This window comes from Schistocerca nitens, chromosome 4, assembly GCF_023898315.1.
Source record: "Schistocerca nitens isolate TAMUIC-IGC-003100 chromosome 4, iqSchNite1.1, whole genome shotgun sequence".
Lineage (NCBI taxonomy): Eukaryota > Metazoa > Arthropoda > Insecta > Orthoptera > Acrididae > Schistocerca > Schistocerca nitens.
The window spans coordinates 610,938,242-610,961,288 of NC_064617.1; the positions used below are offsets into that span (position 1 = coordinate 610,938,242).

The 23,047-nt window shown below is 38.6% G+C and overlaps 1 protein-coding gene across 1 annotated transcript in view; it reads left to right on the forward strand.

Moving 5' to 3' along the window:
- Positions 1 to 23,047, forward strand: part of LOC126253155 (tropomyosin-like) — a 293,413-nt gene that overhangs the window by 93,062 nt on the left and 177,304 nt on the right. Inside the window, exon 3 of the mRNA XM_049954313.1 lies at positions 4,783 to 4,980. Coding sequence (XP_049810270.1) covers positions 4,783 to 4,980 — 198 coding nt within the window. The remainder of the gene's footprint in view (positions 1 to 4,782; positions 4,981 to 23,047) is intronic.

A 23,047-nucleotide genomic window follows, 5' to 3' on the forward strand; every position in this document is an offset into this window, starting at 1 on the left:
GCCCTATACTTGTTCCCAGGATTTGGTGTATAGGTCAGCAATTGCTGTCAGTTTATTACAGTTTTTTATAGTTTTTTATACTTTTTTCCCGAGGGCATGGATCTTTACTGTATGGTTAAATTATGATGGTGTCCTCTTGGGTAAAATATTCTGGAGGTAAAATAGTCCCCCATTCAGATGTCTGGGCAGGGACTACTCTAGAGGACATCGTTATCAGAAGAAACAAAACTGGCATTCTACAGATCGGAGCGTGGAATGTCAGATCCCTTAATCGGGCAGGTAGGTTAGAAAATTTAAAAAGGGAAATGGATAGGTTAAAGTTAGATATAGTGGGAATTAGTGAAGTTCGGTGGCAGGAGGAACAAGACTTCTGGTCAGGTGAATACAGGGTTATAAATACAAAATCAAATAGGGGTAATGCAGGAGTAGGTATAGTAATGAATAAAAAATAGGAGTGCGGGTAAGCTACTACAAACAGCATAGTGAACATATTATAGTGGCCAAGATAGACACGAAGCCCATGCCTACTACAGTAGTACAAGTTTATATGCCAACTAGCTCTGCAGATGACGAAAAAATTGCAGAAATGTACAGAAACCAGATGGCAGTTATAAGAGTCGAGGGACATGAAAGGGAAGCAGTGGTTGGGAAGGGAGTAAGACAGGGTTGTAGCCTCTCCCCGATGTTATTCAATCTGTATATTGAGCAAGCAGTAAAGGAAACAAAAGAAAAATTCAGAGTAGGTATTAAAATCCATGGAGAAGAAATAAAAAGTTTGAGGTTCGCCGATGACATTGTAATTCTGTCAGAGACAGCAAAGGACTTGGAAGAGCAGTTGAATGGAATGGACAGTGTCTTGAAAGGAGGATATAAGATGAACATCAACAAAAGCAAAACAAGGACAATGGAATGTAGTCGAATTAAGTCGGGTGATGCTGAGGGAATTAGATTAGGAAATGAGACACTTAAAGTAGTAAAGGAGTTTTGCTATTTGGGGAGCAAAATAACTGATGATGGTCGAAGTAGAGAGGATATAAAATGTAGACTGGCAATGGCAAGGAAAGCGTTTCTGACGAAGAGAAATTTGTTAACATCAAGTATAGATTTAAGTGTCAGGAAGTCATTTCTGAAAGTATTTGTATGGAGTGTAGCCATGTATGGAAGTGAAACATGGATGATAAATAGTTTGGACAAGAAGAGAAGAGAAGCTTTCGACATGTTGTGCTACAGAAGAATGCTGAAGATTAGATGGGTAGATCACATAACTAATGAGGAAGTACTGCATAGGATTGGGGAGAAGAGAAGTTTGTGGCACAACTTGACCAGAAGATGGGATCGGTTGGTAGGACATGTCCTGAGGCATCAAGGGATCACCAATTTAGTATTGGAGGGCAGCGTGGAGGGTAAAAATCGTAGAGGGAGACCAAGAGATGAATACACTAAGCAGATTCAGAAGGATGTAGGTTGCAGTAGGTACTGGGAGATGAAGAAGCTTGCACAGGATAGAGTAGCATGGAGAGCTGCATCAAACCAATCTCAGGACTGAAGACCACAACAACAACAACATGATGAGATAAAAGAAATTATTCAGGTAGTGAAGGGAGACGAAAATTTAATAGTCATGGGTGACTGGAATTCGACAGTAGGAAAAGGGAGAGAAGGAAACATAGTAGGTGAATATGGATTGGAGGTAAGAAATGAAAGAGGAAGCCGCCTGGTAGAATTTTGCACAGAGCATAAGTTAATCATAGCTAACACTTGGTTCAAGAATCATAAAAGAAGGTTGTATACATGGAAGAATTCTGGAGATACTAAAAGGTATCAGATAGATTATATAATGGTAAGACAGAGATTTAAGAATCAGGTTTTAAATTGTAAGACATTTACAGGGGCAGATGTGGACTCTGACCACAATCTATTGGTTATGAACTGTAGATTAAAACTGAAGAAACTGCAATAAGGTGGGAATTTAAGGAGATGGGACCTGGATAAACTGAAAGAACCAGAGGTTGTACAGAGTTTCAGGGACAGCATGAGGAAACAATTGACAGGAATGGCGGAAAGAAATACAGTAGAAGACAAATGGGCAGCTCTGAGGGATGAAGTAGTGAAGGCAGCAGAGGATCAAGTAGGTAAAAAGACGAGGGCTAGTAGAAATCCTTGGGTAACAGAAGAAATATTGAATTTAATTGATGAAAGGAGAAAATATAAAAATGCAGTAAATGAAGCAAGGAAAAAGGAATACAAATGTCTCAAAAATGAGATCGACAGGAAGTGCAAAATGCCTAAGCAGGCATGGATAGAGGACAAATGTAAGGATGTAGAGGCTTATCTCACTAGGGGTAAGATAGATACAGCCTACAGGAAAATTAGAGAGACCTTTGGAGAAAAGAGAGCCACTAGTATGAATATCAAGAGCTCAGATGGAAACCCAGTTCTAAGCAAAGAGGGGAAAGCAGAAAGGTGGAAGGAGTATATAGAGGGTCTATACAAGGGCGATGTACTTGAGGACAATATTATGGAAATGGAAGAGGATGTGGATGAAGATGAAATGGGAGATATGATACTGCGTGAAGAGTTTGACAGAGCACTGAAAGACCTGAGTCGAAACAAGGCCCCGGGAGTAGACAACATTCCATTATAACTACTGATGGCCTTGGGAGAGCCAGTCCTGACAAAACTCTACCATCTGGTGAGCAAGATGTACGAGACAGGTGAAATACCCTCAGACTTCAAGAAGAATATAATAATTCCAATACCAAAGAAAGCAGCTTTTGACAGATGTGAAAATTATCGGACTATCAGTTTAATAAGCCACAGCTGCCTAATACTAACACGAATTATTTACAGACGAATGGAAAAACTGGTAGAAGCCGACCTCGGGGAAGATGAGTTTGGATTCCGTAGAAATGTTGGAACACGTGAGGCAATACTGACCTTATGACTTATCTTAGAAGAAAGATTAAGGAAAGACAAACCTATGTTTCTAGCATTTGTAGACATAGAGAAAGCTTTTGAAAATGTTGACTGGAATACTCTCTTTCAAATTCTAAAGGTGGCAGGGGTAAAATACAGGGAGCGAAAGCCTATTTACAATTTGTACAGAAACCAGATGGCAGTTATAAGAGTCAAGGGGCATGAAAGGGAAGCAGTGGTTGGGAAGGGAGTGAGACAGGGAGAGACAGCAAAGGACTTGGAAGAGCAGATGAATGGAATGGATAGTGTCTTGAAAGGAGGATATAAGATGAACATCAACGAAGGTAAAACAAGGTTAATGGAATGTAGTCGAATTAAGTTGGGTCATGCTGAGGGAATTAGATTAGGAAATGAGACACTTAAAGTAGTAAAGGAGTTTTGCTATTTGGGGAGCAAAATAACTGATGATAGCCGAAGTAGAGAGGATATAAAATGTAGACTGGCAATGGCAAGGAAAGCGTTTCTGAAGAAGAGATATTTGTTAACATCGAGTATAGATTTAAGTGTCAGGAAGTCGTTTCTGAAAGTATTTGTACGGAGTGTAGCCATGTATGGAAGTGGAACATGGACGATAAATAGTTTGGACAAGAAGAGAATAGAAGCTTTCAAAATGTGGTGCTACAGAAAAATGTTGATGATTAGGTGGGTAGATCACGTAACTAATGAGGAGGTATTGAATAGGATTGGGGAGAGGAGAAGTTTGTGGCACAACTTGACTAGAAGAAGGGATCAGTTGGTAGGACATGTCCTGAGGCATCAAGGGATCACAAATTTAGCACTGGAGGGCAGCGTGGAGGGTAAAAGTCGTAGAGGGAGACCAAGAGATGAATACACTAAGCAGATTCAGAAGGATGTAGGTTGCAGTAGGTGCTGGGAGATGAAGGAGCTTGCACAGGATAGAGTAGCATGGAAAGCTGCATCAAACCAGTCTCAGGACTGAAGACCACAACAACAACAACAACAACAACTGTGTATAAGCATATAGTTACTGTTTTTGTATTTTTATGATAATAATATTTACAAATAAGTACTATTGAATATGGGAGTGCAGTTTTCAATTACATTGTAGAGCTTTTGCTGGTATATACTTCTGTTATTATTGTAATATTTCTGTCAACTTGTTAAAGTTCCGTTGTAATGTGCATTGAAAGTGTCCACTACATACTGTGGATTATTAATTTTCATACCATTATTGTTGAGTTGAACCCCCCAGACATATAAATTGGTTGATTTCCTTATTTCTCCTCATACCATTAGGAGTTGTGACCCCATTCAGATATCCAATTTCTTCTGTGTTGTCTTTAACTTATTAAGAATGAGTTTTAACACTCAAATAGAATATATCTGATACCTTATGATAATATCTCTTGTGCCTCCTTTTCTCTGTACAAAATGTTTTGATTCCATCAAATAACCAATGTAGACTTCTAATACATGGTTGAGAAGAAATAATACTCTGATTTGTATATCTTTCTAGAAAACAGTTAAAATTATCATATATTTTCTGTGCAAGTCATTTTACATATTTCTCCTTAGTAGGCACCAAAATGTTTCACATAATGATAACTAAACAGTTTTAAATACACACATTTAAAAAGAAATCCTCACCAGGAAATCTGTTTGTTTGTCATTTATACATAGTTATAATTATTTTGTGGAGAACACCCAACAGGAAAGGCTGATGACATAAGTTACAGAAATAGTTTATTTATTGGCAGTGTAGAGGTCAAACTCTATATATTCATCAGAAATTTTGTCTTGAACTTCATGAGAGTTGTTTCATCAATTTCATCTTTCATTTTGCAGGAGCTACAGGTAGAAAATGAAAAAAGACGTAAGTTGGAACGATCTTTGTCACATGTGCAGGAAGAGCTTGATAAAACAAAAGATATGGCAGATGATCTCAACCAGTCGAAAAGACTAGCACTTGCAATGGTGAAACAACTTCACAATGAATACTCAAAACTGCAGAAAAAGTATGAACAGTCCATCAGAAATTCACAGGTTTGAAAATTTTGTGACAGTAAAATAAAATATATGACTACTGAAGACATTTTAAATTGTATACCACATATAAATAGTGCAAATGGGGGCAATGGTAGAGTATTCTGTTCGTCATCATCTATCTCATGAAAAACAGATGTCAGTTCTTCTGTGCAGTGCTTTTCTGTTATTGTTTGAAGTCTTATTATTACATTTTTACTATCAGATAATCAGTTTATTGCACTCTTAGATCCAAATCTCTGATAACACTAGTCTTAAAAAGAAGTCTGAAAGGGTTGGTGAATTAAATTGTAAGACATTTATTAGAAATTTTACAGTGCAGAAGAATGGCAGTTGAACATAAGAATTCAAGTGGTTTTCAGTTACTAATAATTACTATTAAAAACAGTCTTGATCTCGATTTATTTAACAAGGTGACCGGTTTCGACCACTACTGTGGTCATCTTCAGACCATTGAGTAGGAACCTCTTTCTGTTGGAGAATCAACAGAAAGAGGTTCCTACTTAATGGTCTGAAGATGACCACAGTAGTGGTTGAAACTGGTCACCTTGTTAAATAAATCGTGATCAAGACTGTTTTTAATAGTAATTATTTATAAGACATTGATCACTGCTGTTCCCGTAATGCATTCAAAAGTAATTCAGTTACTAATACCTGACAAAAAATTAACATTAAAACCATCAATATTTAATTTTTTGTAACATTATTAACACTCTCTCCAACTACTCAGTGAAACATCGGTTTTCATTTTTTGTCACTGTGAATTTATTTTGTTGTCTGAGCAGTGTATGACACTTAATCTCTTTTAGCCATGTTCTGATCTTCCAATGTGTACTACTCCACACTCACAGCTGATCTAATGTGCATGTACAGCATGTTTATGGTGTGGTGGTTATCGATTGCAAGAGTCGACCGCCTCATCTTTGAGAACGAACTTCTTTGAAAACTGTTGATCTCAGTGTGCTCCGAACTCTGTATTCGAGCAGATGTCTTTGTACTGATATGTTCAAAATAAAGTTAATTAATTATAAACGACCAAATACTTAATTTTGGGTTCAATATTACCGTACGTAACATCTCGATACCCATACTGGTGACCCCAACGCTCACGAACGCCACTTACAACACCAGAATAATGGCAGTTGAACATAAGAATTCAAGTGGTTTTCAGTTACTAATAATTACTATTAAAAACAGTCTTGATCACGATTTATTTAACAAGGTGACCGGTTTCGACCACTACTGTGGTCATCTTCAGACCATTGAGTAGGAACCTCTTTCTGTTGGAGTATCACAATAACTATGACCATTAGCAAATTGGGCACACCATCATGAAGCTGACATGTAAAGCTATAAGTAAAGCAAAAATAATTTTTTTTTTACTGAGTAGTTTCTGTGAAGTCATTTGTTAAAGACTGCATGGTGTGTGCCTCACCTCTGTTATTATCTGTAGCGGTTCCACCTGCTTTAATCCTTTGTTGGTTGTTGTCCTCGGTGTCGATGTACTGCATTGCTACACTGGCTGAAAAATGGTCATATATTCCAACACTGACTTTGGTAAATAATGTAGATGACAGATGCACAGTATCGTTTCACTGTACTTTTACTTTCAGTTTGCACAACCCCCCAATAATACACAGTTATAAGTGTATGGCCAGTGCACTATTGTTTAAACTTTCCATAAGCCTCAGTAATAGTCTGCAGGTGAACCTCCACATACTGTTATAATAGTTTCCTGTTGAACATCTATGAGCACTAAAAACCTAACCACAAAGTTCACAGATCTTGAAGAATAGAAAGGTACATATGGAGCAGACACTGTCATTGTTTTCACACTTGGCCTAATTGTTTAACACTTATTCCACAGTAAAGTTGAAGCATTGTTGTTGTTCTAACAAACAAAGGTTACTCGTCTGACACTCATCCATGGACTGACTGTCTCGTGATCAAAAATTGGGTCCTTATATTTCATCGCAATAATAGGTGCCAAAACTACACATTGTTTGAAGTTAAATTTACAGAAATTACAATTCATACTTAACTCATTAAATTAACTGAATGCATTGAAAACTTCTGTCTTTTTAACAGTCTCTTCTACAACAAGGTTTAAGCTGAATTATTTGTTTAAATCATGAAATCAACAAACATAAGTATGCAAACAATACTATTGACAAAACTGTTGATTACTTTGGAATATATTAAGGGCTGGCTTTGCTAAAATGTTTTCGAATATAGCCAGACAGATACTTGAAGATTGCTAGTATTTCGTCTTCCAAATGTTTATAATTAGTACAGACTTGATATTTGTTTATAAATCAACAACAGAATTTAAGTTATGAAACAATCATTGATTTCACCCTATAATGGAAGATACTAACTAGGAATAGTCAAAATTACATACATAAAACTAAGCACATAATTAGATCTGGTGTTATATTCTTTAAAACTGAGGGCCAGTCTTTCTCTTTTATGAAAATGCCAATTATAAACACATATGTTAATGGTAATTACTTCACCAGCAAAGCCCGGATGAATGACAGCCTACTGATTTTTAATCTTAAGTGACTATTTTGGAATTAAGTTTTCAATCCAAGTAAGAACAGTTTCAGAACAAATCATTCATGTTGGGTTCCCAGTTAAGAATTGTTGCGTCATTTACGTAGTTAAGTAACATGGCATTGTGTTTCATTGGCCTATAATTGATGTATAATATGACAATATTGAACACAGAACCATCTCTTGGGCTACATCACACTTTACTATAGCTGGATTGGAGCTCTTTTTGTGCATGACCTGATATCTATCTTGTATGTATGATTGCAAGAGATGTTTGGCTACCCTTTTGATATGATAAGTTTCCATTTTATATATGATTTATACTAGTCTATACTAGGTTACCAACTACAGTCACTGTTGAATACCCTTTCCTAAAACCATGTTGGATTTCTTGTAACATGTTTTAGGAAAAGAAACTCTACAGCATCTACCTTTGCTCTTAGCAATGCAATAGAAATCATATGCAGAAAGCATTTTACGTAAGTTATAAGTGGATTTGCACACCCACTATCAAACAGTAAGAATAATGCAGATTAGTGGATTCTGCATGAATTACTGCATGAGATTGATGTTTTTACTGCTACAGTGTTCATAATTGTACAAATTGATCATATAAAAGAAATGTATGTAAATAATTTGAAAGTGGATTTGCACACCCACTATCAAACAGTAAGAATAATGCAGATTAGTGGATTCTGCATGAATTACTGCATGAGATTGATGTTTTTACTGCTACAGTGTTCATAATTGTACAAATTGATCATATAAAAGAAATGTATGTAAATAATTTGAAATCTATGTAAGTCTTTCTCATAAGAAATAGACACATCTTTCTACTTGACCATTCAGACAGAGCATTCTTTATGCCTTAGGAATCTGGTTGGTGATATCTCTCACCATTCTCCCACAATTTACATATTTTATTTTAATCTTAAAATTTGTCAGTATTTTTTAAATAAATGTGAATATATTACATCTTTTGAATCTGTATTACGATAATATAGTACTTCTAGGTCGAGATACTGTTGAGTGTCAATATATTTCTTACTGCTACTTCTTTACAAACTAATTAATCATGTGACTACAGTACTTCACACTTTTGCACCAGTGTAGTATATTGTGCAGCAATTCTGAGTAGCTGAATTGATTGCTTTTCCTATCAGGTATACAGTAATATGTTGATTGTTAAAATGTGGTAAGTACTTATTGTGCTACTAATTTTACAAATGCTGGTGCACTTTCCAATCTTTCATTACGGGTAACTTGTCATAAAACTGCCATATCAAGAAACCATTATCACCAGCAATTTTAGTTCTGCATATTCTCTAAGCTTGCATACTTGCTTATTATGCAGCATATCAGTAACCTATGTTTAGAATGTCCCTCTAATGTTATTTGGCATATTCTACAATACTGTTGTGTTCCGGATGGAAGCCATTATCCAACTCTGATTCCTAATGCTCACTGAATTTTCCACTACTTCATCACAACCATTTTCTGACTTGCATACCTGCTTCCAGTGGATTCTGCCATCTGCACTCCAGGTGCTGTCTTGGTGCACCATTTCTGCTCACAAAATTCACCAGCTTTAGCATGTACTCAGCCAAGCTGATGGCCTGAGCATACAGTATTTTGCCCATCATCTGCCAGACTCAATTCTTGTTCATTCAACGAGTCTGTCATGTTGAACTACTCACACTCATTCAAAAAGCTGAAGTTATGTCAGGCTAATCTATATAATCTCCTTGGCCATCTAATCACTGTGGATGATTTCCAGGTGTATCACTACAGCCCTAAAACAAAGGTGCAAAGCAAGACAAGGTAAAAGTAAGATCCAGCCATCATCAGGCAAGGTGATGTTGAGGGCTTTTTGGATTCTCAGATTGTGGTGCTAACAAATGTGCTTAAAAGGAACAAAATGTCACAGGATCATACTATAGAAAGCTCCAGACAAGGTTACAAGAGGCTTCCAAGATGGAACATAGCAAGAAGACGTCCAAGGGAATGTTTCTGCTCCATATCATCGCATCTCATTTGATACAGGACACTCTTACTCATGCTACTTCTTTGAGCTATCAAACTCTGTACACTATTGACCATTAAACTGCAACACTGAAAAGACAACATGCAATAAACATAAAAATGTCATGAAGTGTACTACATACTTGAATTTGTAAATGGTTAACATTTCTGCATAACCATGCAAAATAGGTTGGAGCAGAGCAACATTCTGTATATAAGGAAAAATTATGTAGTGGTTTGCTCATTCAGAAATTTCATTTGATTGATGTTTATTGTGGGAAGGTCATGTTATGTCCCTTGGAAGAAGGATAAACATCTTTCAGACTTGTCGAATTTCTACAGCGAAGGGATGGTGGTCTATTATGACCACAATTTATTGTTCTGTGATATTGCTTTTAACATTGGCTTGGAGTTCATGACTATCATGTGAATGTGGAATAAATAAGTTCAGCAGGACCATACCCAACATGAAACAGCATCTCAATGGCCCCACATGACTAGCACCTGAGAAGACAGATATATTTGATTGCACAACCAAGCTGATCCCCACAAACATGTTACTTGGTTTGAGTTAGGAAATGAGCTTATTGACACCAAAACAAGTATCCATACAAACAGTACAACAACATATGGAACACTGTGGTCTGTCAGCAGGTGACAGTTGTTGCAACTACCATTGACATGACAGCAGAGAAAGGTGTGATGACAGCGGCGCATCTAGTGTCAAAACTGAACATAGAAGTAGAACCACACACGTTTTTCTGATGAGACTTGGTTCTGTATACAGCATCACCATAGAAATGTCTTTGTATGTAGCAAGACAAATATCCAGTGCAACACTGTCAGCACAGTGATCAGTGTTGCAGCTTTCCTTTACGTGGCAGCAGAGAGGGCGACACTGACTGAAGGGGCCAACTCTGCTGTATCTCTTGGGATCTCCTGTATTACAGCAGTTTCTTTTTAATCCTCCTGGCTCTGTTATTGACCATCTGTTTGTCCCACATATTATTTGAGTGATCACTGTTATAAATATTAATCCCACAAAGTACTATCTACAGATAATATTCCCTGACCAAAAGATCTTGACAAGTAGTCATACGAGGCCTATTCAAAAAATTCCACAACATTCGTAATTTTGTGCCAATGGTGTGTTGGAGTGAAATATGGTTGGCATCTCTGCACACACCTATGTTTAATGTGTAATTGTCAGAAGTTTCATTGTTGTATGTCAGTTAGTTATTGTTCAGTGTTGTATTGAATAAAATGTTGTGTCACACAGTTTACAAATTACGAGATGGCAGAGTTAGAGGAGCAATTCATCTGCTTAAATTTTGTGTGAAACTTAAGAAAACATTTACAGAGACACACTAAATGATGCAAGAAGCCTACAGTGATGAATACTTAAGCTGTACTCACTGTTACAAATGGTTCACATGGTTTAAAAGTGGCTGGACAGAAGTTAAAGATGACCCTCATTCTGGACACCATTGGATTTCTGACTATGATGTTCATGTCTAACTATGATGCTCGTGTCAGGAACATCAACGAAAATGTGCAGGCCAATTAAAAACTGACTTGTCTGTGAGATTGCAGAAGAATGTGACATTTCAGTTGGATCATGTCATGAAATCCTGATGCAGCATCTTGGGATGCATCATCTTGCTGCCAATTTTGTCCCATGGCTTGTGTATCAAGACCAGAAAGAACTTCACCCTGCAGTCTGTGAAGAGCTTTTCCACTGTACAAATGAGGATGAGATGTTCCTTAAGAGAATCATAACTGGTGGTGAGATGTCTAAGGTTCAATCATCACAAGTGGTGGGAAAGTTTCTCCAAGACCAAAAAAGCTCATCAGATCGGGTCAAATTTCTAAGCCGAGTTGATAGTTTTCTTTGACTTTGAAGGATTAGTTCATCAAGAATTCATGCCACAGGGACAAACTGTTGATCAACGGTATTATAAGGACAATTTGTGATGCCTGCAAAAAAATGTGAGAAGAAATGGACTGAACTGTGGCGAGACAATTCATGACTATTGCATCACGATAATGCACACACACATTCATCCCTGTTGTTGCATGACTGTTGCACAAAAATGAAATCACTGTGCTTTCTCATTCTTGGTACTGTCCAGACCTGGCCCCTGTGGAATTTTTTTGTCTGCAGTGTTGAAAACTGCAGTGAAAGGGTGAAGATTTGCAATGATAGATGAGATAAAAGAAAATTTGCAGATGGCGCTTCACCCGCTCGAGCAAGAGGCATACCAAGACTACTTCTGGAAGTGGAAATGGTGTTGGAAGTGATGTATCAGTTGTGGAGGAGAGTATTTTGAAGGAGACCATGCACAGTAAGTAAAAGGTAAGTGTGGAGAAAGTTTGTGGACAAAGTTCCGGAATTTTTTGGACAGACCTTATATGACAGTCAGTACTGCTTTTGACATATAATCTTTTTTTGTTCATGCTTCTAAAGAAACAAGACTGTCTGGCTCAAGGGGATGTGTAGAGCAGAGAAAGAGTGGCACAGATTGTGTGTCTAGGGGGTTCATGAGAGGGGGAATATTTACTTGTTTCTCAATCAGTACTGGCAAATTGCAGATGTGCTTGTCTCATACTGATCAGCAGATATGGTGTAAATAACACACAGAAGTAACAAGGACTCAGGAAAGTGGATTATATAGATTTCAAGGTTAAATGCATTTGTTACATTATGTACATCTCAATTGACTCACACAATACAACAACAATGCACAATGCTTCGAAACAGCCAGTACTAATAGAGCATTTAAGTTGGCAGGAATCAAATACAGGACTTCTTTTTGGGCTAAGGTAATTGGTTTCACTTTTTAATAGATTTTTTCTATTCCTACTACTCATATTGTATATTCAGCTCTTTGTTGGAGAAAGAGACGTATCACTTGTAACGAACTTCATTAAGCAGGAAATATACTGAGATGCAGCCATTGCCATGAGTTATTACATACTTTCGTACCCTAAAGCCTTTCTCGCAGTTTCTGGAGCTACACCCAAATATGATACCATACCATATACTATAGTAAATATAAGCAGAACTTAGTGTGATGGTATGAGGTTCCATTGGATACACAGTACAATTAAACACCTCTGGTTTTCATAGCTAGTTGTTTAGATAGCAGTTGAAGATGTTACAGCATGTATGTATATTATTCTCAAATACTCTCTGGTAAAATTACAAATCTACTTTACACTCATATTCCACTTTCTAATATATTATCTTATACCATAGAGTTCTCTTTCACTCCTCACTTTTACTATATAAACAGATATGCACACACATTGTAGGTACTATTTCTACTTGTATTTACCAACTTTTCTCCAAGGACCAGCAAGACACATGTAAAGATATGACAAAATAATGATGCAGAACCGTCATATATCAACAATATAATATGTGCATCGGTTCAGATGTACATACACCTATATTCACCTACATCCCTTGGTGGTTCTGGCATAACTTCAGGTTCCTAATTCATAATCCTTCTGTTTGTGCTTAAGTATATCCTTGTGTGTATGTAGATGTGTGTTCGTGTATGCTCATTCTTTGGCAGATTATGTAAAATAAGTTGAAGGTTATAGAAAACCACAGAGAATGAGAAGAACTTAAGCGATAGAAGTATATGCATATGGAAAGAGGGACAGATAGACTGGTACTCAATAGAGAAGTAAGAAAGGAAAAAGTAGAAACAGTTGCTAAGATCAAAGAAGTGAAAGAAGATAGCCTCAAAGACAGGAAACCATTCCCACCCCTCTTCCCCAGGATCCCTACTGCACCGGTACTTGAGTGAGAAGCCGGAGGAGGTACATTGTTAAACATCTCCTGCAGAATGGTTATTCTCACCTTCACCTGTGAAGTCCCTGAAGAAAGATCTTAGCAACTCCTATGGAATGGCAAATGGTGAAGAATCAGTTACACTTGTCTGCGAGGGTCGTTTGAAAGGTGAGGCGTGTGCGTTGTGTTAGTCATGTTTGTACCTACACTACCAACCCCTTTCAAAATTGATATAAACCCTCCCTGTCTACATCATATCTCATAAAATATATAAAATATTCTATACTAAACAGAAAGTTATACACTATAATCAAATAGTTAATTCATCAGTCACTTCACATTATATTATTCTTAAATATAATACTCTATTCTGTTCATTCCATCTTAAAGTCACTCTGTTTACATAATACTATCATATTATACCTTCTACCAGAATGTTATTCCGTTCGTTCCGTTTTGTGTTCATATGTCACTGTTTGTTCACAATTCTCTTAAATTAGTCACAATCTTGTAGTCATATTTGGTAACTTAAATATTAATATGATAGGATAGTTTATGAGGTTATGAATAGATTACAGAATAGTTGAAGATATGAAGGGAATTCGGTGTAGGAAAACTAATGTGGAAGTAACACTGAAAACAACTCAGGAACCGACAGTTGTCACTCCGCCCATTAACACAGAATGTTAACGTCCCTGGATCCCATGGATCTGATATTAACCTTACTTGAGCAAATGCAAACTGGTACTTTTCATTAAATCACCACTTTACTACATAACACAACACCATGTAAAGTTATTGTGTTTTGTACCTTGTCATGGACAAGTTTGAATTCTTTCCACAAATAATCCATGCCTCTCTTAGTATCATTAAGTTCTGAAGTTAAATGAGCTGGAATGTTGTCTGGGTTTACCCTCTCAGCAACTTTATCCTCTACCTGTTCCTCCAGACTGCTTATATTGATGGTGTCTGAGGTTGGTAGCTTTTCTTTAAAATTTCCCTCCATGTCATAAACTCAAGTGTTGACACCAGCAATTTGTGATTGGACAATAGGGATCAGCTTATTCTGTCTTTCTTTCTACAATACCATTTAAGCTATGTAGTCTTTTTTTCACTAGATTAGATTAGATTAGATTAGTTTACGTTCCATAGATCCGTGCTGAGGAGATCCTCGTGGATGTGGAGCATGTCTTTATTTTTTTTTTTTTAGCTGAAGTAACAATACTAATAGTATGAATATATACAATACATCATTTGTTTCTATTAAAAAATTCGTCAATGGAGTAGAAGGAGTTGGCCACTAGTAAGTCTTTCAGGCTCCTTTTAAACTGATCTTTATTTGAAACTAAATTTTTTATGTTTACTGGCAAATTATTGAAGATGAGTGTTCCTGAATAGTGGACCCCTTTTTGAACTAAAGTAAGTGCTTTTAAGTCCTTGTGCAGATCATTTTTGTTCCTGGTATTGTATGTATGAACTGAGCTGTTTGTTGGAAAAAGAGATATATTATTTAGGACAAATTTCATTAATGAGTAAATATACTGAGAGGCAGTAGTTAGTATACCCAGTTCTTTGAAGAGGTTTCTACAGGACGTCCGTGAATTTACTCCACAAATAATACGTATTACACGCTTTTGGACTCTGAAAACTTTTGTTTGACTTGAAGAGTTACCTGAAAATATTATACCATATGACATTATGGAATGAAAGTAGGCAAAGTATGCAAGCTTTTTCATTTTTATGTCGCCTATGTCACTCGAATTGCAAATACAGATTTGGTAAGGCGTTTCTGCAGTTCTGTGGTGTGCTCTTCCAAACTGAATTTATTATCAAGTTGTAATCCCAGGAATTTAAGACTGTCAACCTCTTCTATCTGCTCTTCTTCGTATTTTATGCATATGCTAGGTGGAAACCTCTTACATGTTCTAAATTGCATATAGTGAGTCTTTTCGAAGTTTAATGTCAGTGAGTTGGCTTTAAACCATTTATTAATATCCATGAAAATATCATTAGCAGATCTTTCTAGAACTACACTTGACATACTATTTATTGCAATACTTGTGTCATCTGCAAACAAAACGAACTCTGCTTCTGGCAGTGTAACTGATGAGAGATCATTAATGTACACAAGAAAAAGCAATGACCCTAAGATGGATCCTTGTGGGACACCACATGTAATTTCTTCCCATTCTGATGATGACTGATGACTTAATTCACTAGTCCCTTGCACTGACACCCTTTGTTTCCTGTTAGTGAGGTATGACTTGAACCATTTTGCAGCACTGCCCATGACACCATAGAATTCTAATTTACTTAAAAGGATGTTGTGGTTCACACAATCAAATACCTTTGACAAATCACAGAAAATACCTGCTGCTTGTAATTTGTTATTTAATGAATTAAGTACATTTTCACTGTAGGTGTAAATAGTCTTCTCGATATCAGAACGCTTCAGAAATCCAAACTGTGTTCTTGATAATATGTTATTTGTGGTCAGATGGTTGAGCAGTTGCCTGTACATTACTTTTTCTAAAATTTTTGAGAATGCTGGCAAAAGTGAAATCGGTCTGTAGTTTGATGGTATCTCTTTATCCCCTTTCTTGAATAGAGGCTTAACATCTGCATATTTTAGCCAGTCAGGAAATGTCCCAGTTATAATTGACTGGTTACACAAGTAACTTAGAATTGTACTAAACTCACAAGAACATGCCTTAATTAACTTTGTTGATATTTCATCGTACCCACTAGAATGCTTTGTTTTTAAAGATTTTATTATGGACGTTATTTCTTTTGGTGAAGTGAGTGATATATTCATGTACTTGAAGCTATTTGTGAAGGCTAGTTTCAGGTATTCAAGGGCATTATTTACTGATCCTGAAAGTCCCATTCTATCAGTAACGGATATAAAGTACTTCTTAAATAGATTTGCCACACTATGCCCATCAGTTACTAATGTGTCATCTACCCTTAGTGCTATTTGCTCCTAGCTGGTTCTACCAGTCTGCTCTTTCATTATATCCCATATTGTTTTTATTTTGTTCCCTGATATTGCTATCTTCTTCTCGTAGTGCATTTGTTTAGACGTCTGAATTACTTTTTTTAATGTTTTACAGTATTCCTTGTATTTAGCTAAATCATCAGCATTGGAGCTATTCTTGGTTGACAGATACATTTTCCTTTTTGTCTTACAGGAAATCTTTATTCCTTGTGTAATCCATGGTTTTATTATAGACTTCTGTTTAATTTGAGTAGAGGAAATTAATTTAGAGGAAAACAGCTTTCAAACATGGTACTGACATTGTTCATGAATGTGTTATATTTTTCATTCATGTCATGAGCACTATAAACATCTTTCCAGTTCATATCTTTGAGCAGTTTTCTAAAACACTCAATTTTTGGTTGATTGACTACTCTCCTGTACTCAGATTTAGCAGTCTTGATAATCTGCTTAGAATTTACATCTAAAACAAGGAGCTGCATGTCATGATCTGATAGTCCATTTATAACAGGTTTTATGATATGATTTTGTTCCTTTGATTTGTCTATAAAAATGTTATCAATCGCTGTCCTTGAGGATTTAGTGATCCTAGTTGGAAAGTTTACAGTGTGAGTTAGATTGAAAGACAACATTACTAACTGCAGTGAATGTTTACTGGAAGATAGCATTAGAAAATCTGTATTAAAGTCACCAGCAATCAAAATTTCTTCGTTTCTTCCTGTTAAATAACCCAAAAGAGCTTCTAGATGATCTAAGAATAGATTATAATTTCCTGCAGGTGCTCGGTAAATAGTTATTATTATATAGGATCTGTTATGGAACTCTACTTCTGTTGCTTCTAGATGCTGCTCTAAACAGAATTTATTAATGTCAATGTTCTTGAATTTATGGCAGTTTTTGATAAATGTGGCAACTCCTCCTCCATCTGTATCTACTCTGCAGAAGTAGGAAGCTAGCTTAAATCCTGAAATGTCTAACATATCTATATCAGTGGTCACATGATGTTCAGAGAGGCAGATTATGTCAATTTGGTTAGATGAATTCATTTCATCGATACAAATGAGTAGTTCATCAACTTTATTTCTAAGTCTCGGAATGTTCTGGTGTAATAAAGATAACTGATACTGCATACTAATGGAATTGTAACTGCTTTGGCGAAGATGAACTGGCAGTTTCTGATTACTTTCTGTTAAACACTGTTTAAATGGAGGCTGTATGATAAAATCTGACTCCTGTTCATCTGTTTTCTCAAACTGAGTGTGTCTGCCAATCTCCCTTAAAACTCGTTTTCTTTCCCCCTTCCCTATCCTAAAAAAGGCATCCGTCTGACACCTGTGACCACTGGTATTTTACCACTTGTGCCAGTGTCCCCCCTTAAGTTTTCTGCAATCAACCCAGACAGTTTTCCCTTCCCTTTCCTATTGAGGTGAAGGCCATGCCTAGTGTAGTCCCACCTATCGACAGCATCCACAGGAGTCAAACCAATATGGGACCCTATATCTGTCCTGAGCAGCCACTCAAACTCCAAGTTCACCCTCCCTATGGAAGAGTTCAAATGAGGCCGATCATGGCATCTCAACACAGACACAAATCCCACACTCGTATGCTTTGTTGCTGATGCTATCTTCACCAGGTCACTCTCTATGGAATATTCAGTCTCTGCCAATGCTATTTCCCAGACCACCCACAATAACCACAGCATCCTCCTTTGTGAAATCCTTGCATAAAGCACCTACATCCTCTGTTACCTGACCCAGATCTGCACTAGGCTTGAAAAAGTTTGTGACCTGGTTGAAAGTAACATTACACACACACTGAAATGACCCTCAGACTCTATATTGCTACACTTATCTTCAATATCAAATTATAATTTCTGCATCAACTTCTGAAATTGATCATCCTACTTTTGGCTAAACTCTGTAAACATTTGATTCATTTGGACAGTTAAAGAATTACTTAATTCATTCTTTAAATCTAATGGTAAATTTTCCACTTTATCATTTAATACATCAAACTTAGAATCTAAAGCTTCGCCCTGTGCTTCTAACTTTTCACTTAAAGTAGTACTTATTTCATTTCTTGAAGAGGCAATTTGAGCAGTTGAAGTTACACTCTGTGCTTCTAACTTTTTACTTGAAGTTGCATTCAGTTATTCTCTCAATGAAGCCTTTTGAGCATTTAGTTCTTGTCTTAAAGAAGCTGAATCTGCTCTCTGTTCTTGTTTCTGGTTATCTAATTTAACGCTTAGAGCTTTAATTAAATTTGATACCTCAGTCCAGTCTGGCATTTCCTTTGTTAGAGACATTGCCATTCCTGGCTCTAAAGTTGGTTGCTCTTCTTGATCCATAATTTTATGGATCTTGGACCTAGTGATCAATTAAAGAAAATTCACCACTGAATACCATAACTACACTCCTGGAAATTGAAATAAGAACACCGTGAATTCATTGTCCCAGGAAGGGGAAACTTTATTGACACATTCCTGGGGTCAGATACATCACATGATCACACTGACAGAACCACAGGCACATAGACACAGGCAACAGAGCATGCACAATATCGGCACTAGTACAGTGTATATCCACCTTTCGCAGCAATGCAGGCTGCTATTCTCCCATGGAGACGATCGTAGAGATGCTGGATGTAGTCCTGTGGAACGGCTTGCCATGCCATTTCCACCTGGCGCCTCAGTTGGACCAGCGTTCGTGCTGGACGTGCAGACCGCGTGAGACGACGCTTCATCCAGTCCCAAACATGCTCAATGGGGGACAGATCCGGAGATCTTGCTGGCCAGGGTAGTTGACTTACACCTTCTAGAGCACGTTGGGTGGCACGGGATACATGCGGACATGCATTGTCCTGTTGGAACAGCAAGTTCCCTTGCCGGTCTAGGAATGGTAGAACGATGGGTTCGATGACGGTTTGGATGTACCGTGCACTATTCAGTGTCCCCTCGACGATCACCAGTGGTGTACGGCCAGTGTAGGAGATCGCTCCCCACACCATGATGCCGGGTGTTGGCCCTGTGTGCCTCGGTCGTATGCAGTCCTGATTGTGGCGCTCACCTGCACGGCACCAAACACGCATACGACCATCATTGGCACCAAGGCAGAAGCGACTCTCATCGCTGAAGACGACACGTCTCCATTCGTCCCTCCATTCACGCCTGTCGCGACACCACTGGAGGCGGGCTGCACGATGTTGGGGCGTGAGCGGAAGACGGCCTAACGGTGTGCGGGACCGTAGCCCAGCTTCATGGAGACGGTTGCGAATGGTTCTCGCCGATACCCCAGGAGCAACAGTGTCCCTAATTTGCTGGGAAGTGGCGGTGTGGTCCCCTACGGCACTGCGTAGGATCCTACGGTCTTGGCGTGCATCCGTGCGTCGCTGCGGTCCGGTCCCAGGTCGACGGGCACGTGCACCTTCCGCCGACCACTGGCGACAACATCGATGTACTGTGGAGACCTCACGCCCCACGTGTTGAGCAATTCGGCGGTACGTCCACCCGGCCTCCCGCATGCCCACTATACGCCCTCGCTCAAAGTCCGTCAACTGCACATATGGTTCACGTCCACGCTGTCGCGGCATGCTACCAGTGTTAAAGACTGCGATGGAGCTCCGTATGCCACGGCAAACTGGCTGACACTGACGGCGGCGGTGCACAAATGCTGCGCAGCTAGCGCCATTCGATGGCCAACACCGCGGTTCCTGGTGTGTACGCTGTGCCGTGCGTGTGATCATTGCTTGTACAGCCCTCTCGCAGTGTCCGGAGCAAGTATGGTGGGTCTGACACACCGGTGTCAATGTGTTCTTTTTTCCATTTCCAGGAGTGTATAATAACAGTTTATCATGCAATTGTACCGTCAGCTTTACCAAAAAATTATAGTTTTTCTCTCACCCAGAGTAAAGTTATAGGCTGCATCATTGATCAGGTGTAGAATCGGCACTGGTAAATAGCATAGGTGCCATCAGCATCAAATGTTGGTTGCGGCATCAGCTTTGGCGACCGGACACAAACTCAGCAACGGTGAATGGCAGCCATTGCAGTCAGCAATGGTGGTGGGTTACTGCGTCGATGTCGGTGGCTGGTTACTGCATTGATGACGGTTGGTTACTGTGTCAATGTAGGCACAATGTGTGTGGGTGAGAAATAGTTCCTCACCACAGCAACAACTCCTTAGCCAAAAAGTTGAGATCTTCTCTCTGTTCTCTTGACGTTACTACTTTTTCCCATCTTATATTGTGTATATTCACAACTTTCTTCCCTTGGTTTATTGGACACCAAGCAATTACTTGAAACAGTTTCTCAGTCTTGTTACAACTGGTTGCTATGGCAATTCTCAATATCTTCTTTCCCCAATTTACTTAAAAAAAAAATCCCTCCTTTTCAAGTCCTGATCCCATCAGTCGTCACGTTCTGGCAGTTTCCGGCTACTAGAGGAAGCAATGTGGTACGGATGTGCAAGACTCACACATCCACTTCAGCAGTGGACTTACTTGGAGGTGCTTTGCCAATCTTTTTTTCGGGATAGTCAGCTGCAAGGATCTGGCCAACTTCTTCTCCGAAGATATGATGCTGTTTGGAGGAATTTTGTCTACACTTAAAATTATTGCATGCACTCAAGATACTTTTAAATCAATCCAACTACATTTCACTTCCAGAAACAGAACACAACATAACAGTTCTCACATAAATGAATCATATTACATAAGTCCAATGACTCGCGGTCCATCAGAAACTGTTAAGTACTTTTACAATTAATACAGTTCCAAAACTCTCAAGATTCTCACAAGTCCACCATCCGCAACTCTAGAGATTCACTAAGTAAGTAAGTAAAAGTAAGTGCCTTTTCTTTTCTTTTACACAATTCAAATGTACACAATAATGACTGACGTAGCACCATCACAGAGAAAGGCACGCTTGCTCCTACCGCTGGGCTTGTAACTTCTGTAACAAACGCGGCAACCACTTGCCCATGCCGATTGACCTTCACTATTGCCACATTCTCCTTATACATGTCCATCCTGCACATACAGAAACTGGTGACGAGGTAGACACATCTCCACTCTCTCACCCTTGTACTTAAAATATCAGTGTTCGATATGGTGGAAAGCCAAGTGCCTCTAGAATTTACACCAAAATTCTCAAGGTACTACACCCTCGCTCTGGCCAGCATGTGCTGCAGATGTCTCAGCTACTGAAAGCAATCTAGTGACTACAACTGATGAGTTCTGGTATAGAGATGAAGGAGCAAAGAATAATGGACCCATATCTGTCATACAAACTGAGCTCAACTTGATGCCCAGTTGGGCTAGAGCCATTGTTGCTGCCAGAGCTGGCAGATTTTGATGCTAAATGTTGTACCCTTGGTACCCCAATCAGTTATAAATTTACTAATGTATTCTTTGTGCTACATCCACACACACAAATCCACACACACACTCCGCAATCCACCATACGGTGCATGGCGGAAGGTACCTCGTACCACAACTAGCATCTTCTCTCCCTGTTCCACTCCCAAACAGAACGAGGGAAAAATGACTGCCTATACGCCTCTGTACGAGCCCTAATCTCTCTTATCTTATCTTTGTGGTCTTTCCGAGAAATGTAAGTTGGCGGCAATAAAATTGTACTGCAGTCAGACTCAAATGCTGGTTCTCTAAATTTCCTCAGTAGCAATTCACGAAAAGAACGCCTCCTCTCCTCCAGAGACTCCCACCCGAGTTCCTGAAGCATTACCATAACACTCACATGATGATCAAACCTACCAGTAACAAATCTAGCAGCCCGTGTCTGAATTGCTTCTATGTCCTCCCTCAATCCGACCTGATAGGGATCCCAAACGCTCGAGCAGTACTCAAGAATAGGTCGTATTAGTGTTTTATAAGCGGTCTCCTTTACAGATGAACCACATCTTCCCAAAATTCTACCAATGAACTGAAGACGACTATCCACCTTCCCCACAACGGCCATTACATGCTTGTCCCACTTCATATCGCTCTGCAATGTTACGCCCAAATATTTAATCAACATGACTGTGTCAAGCCCTACACTAGTAATGGAGTATTCAGACATTACAGGATTCTTTTTCGTATTCATCAGCATTAATTTACATTTATCTATATTTAGAGTTACCTGCCATTCCTTACACCAATCACAAATCCTGTCCAAGTCATCTTGTAACCTCCTACAGTCACTCAACGATGACACCTGCCTGTACACCACAGCATCATCAGCAAACAGCTGCACATTGCTATCCACCCTATCCAAAAGATCATTTATGTAGATAGAAAACAACAGCAGACCTACCACACTTCCCTGGGGCACTCCAGATGATACCCTCACCTCCGATGAACACTCACCATCGAGGACAACGTACTGGGTTCTATTACTTAAGAAGTCTTTGAGCCACTCACATACTTTGGAACCAATCCAATATTCTCGTACCTTAGTTAGGAGTCTACAGTGGGGCACCGAGTCAAACACTTTCTGGAAGTCAAGGAATATGGCATCCGTCTGATACCCTTCATCCACGGTTCGCAAGATATCATGTGAAGAAAGGGCGAGTTGCATTTTGCAGGAGTGATGCTTTCTAAAGCTGTTCTGATGCATGGAGAGCAACTTCTCTGTCTCAAGGTAATTCATTAAATTCGAACTGAGAATATGTTCGAGAAAATTCTGTATATAC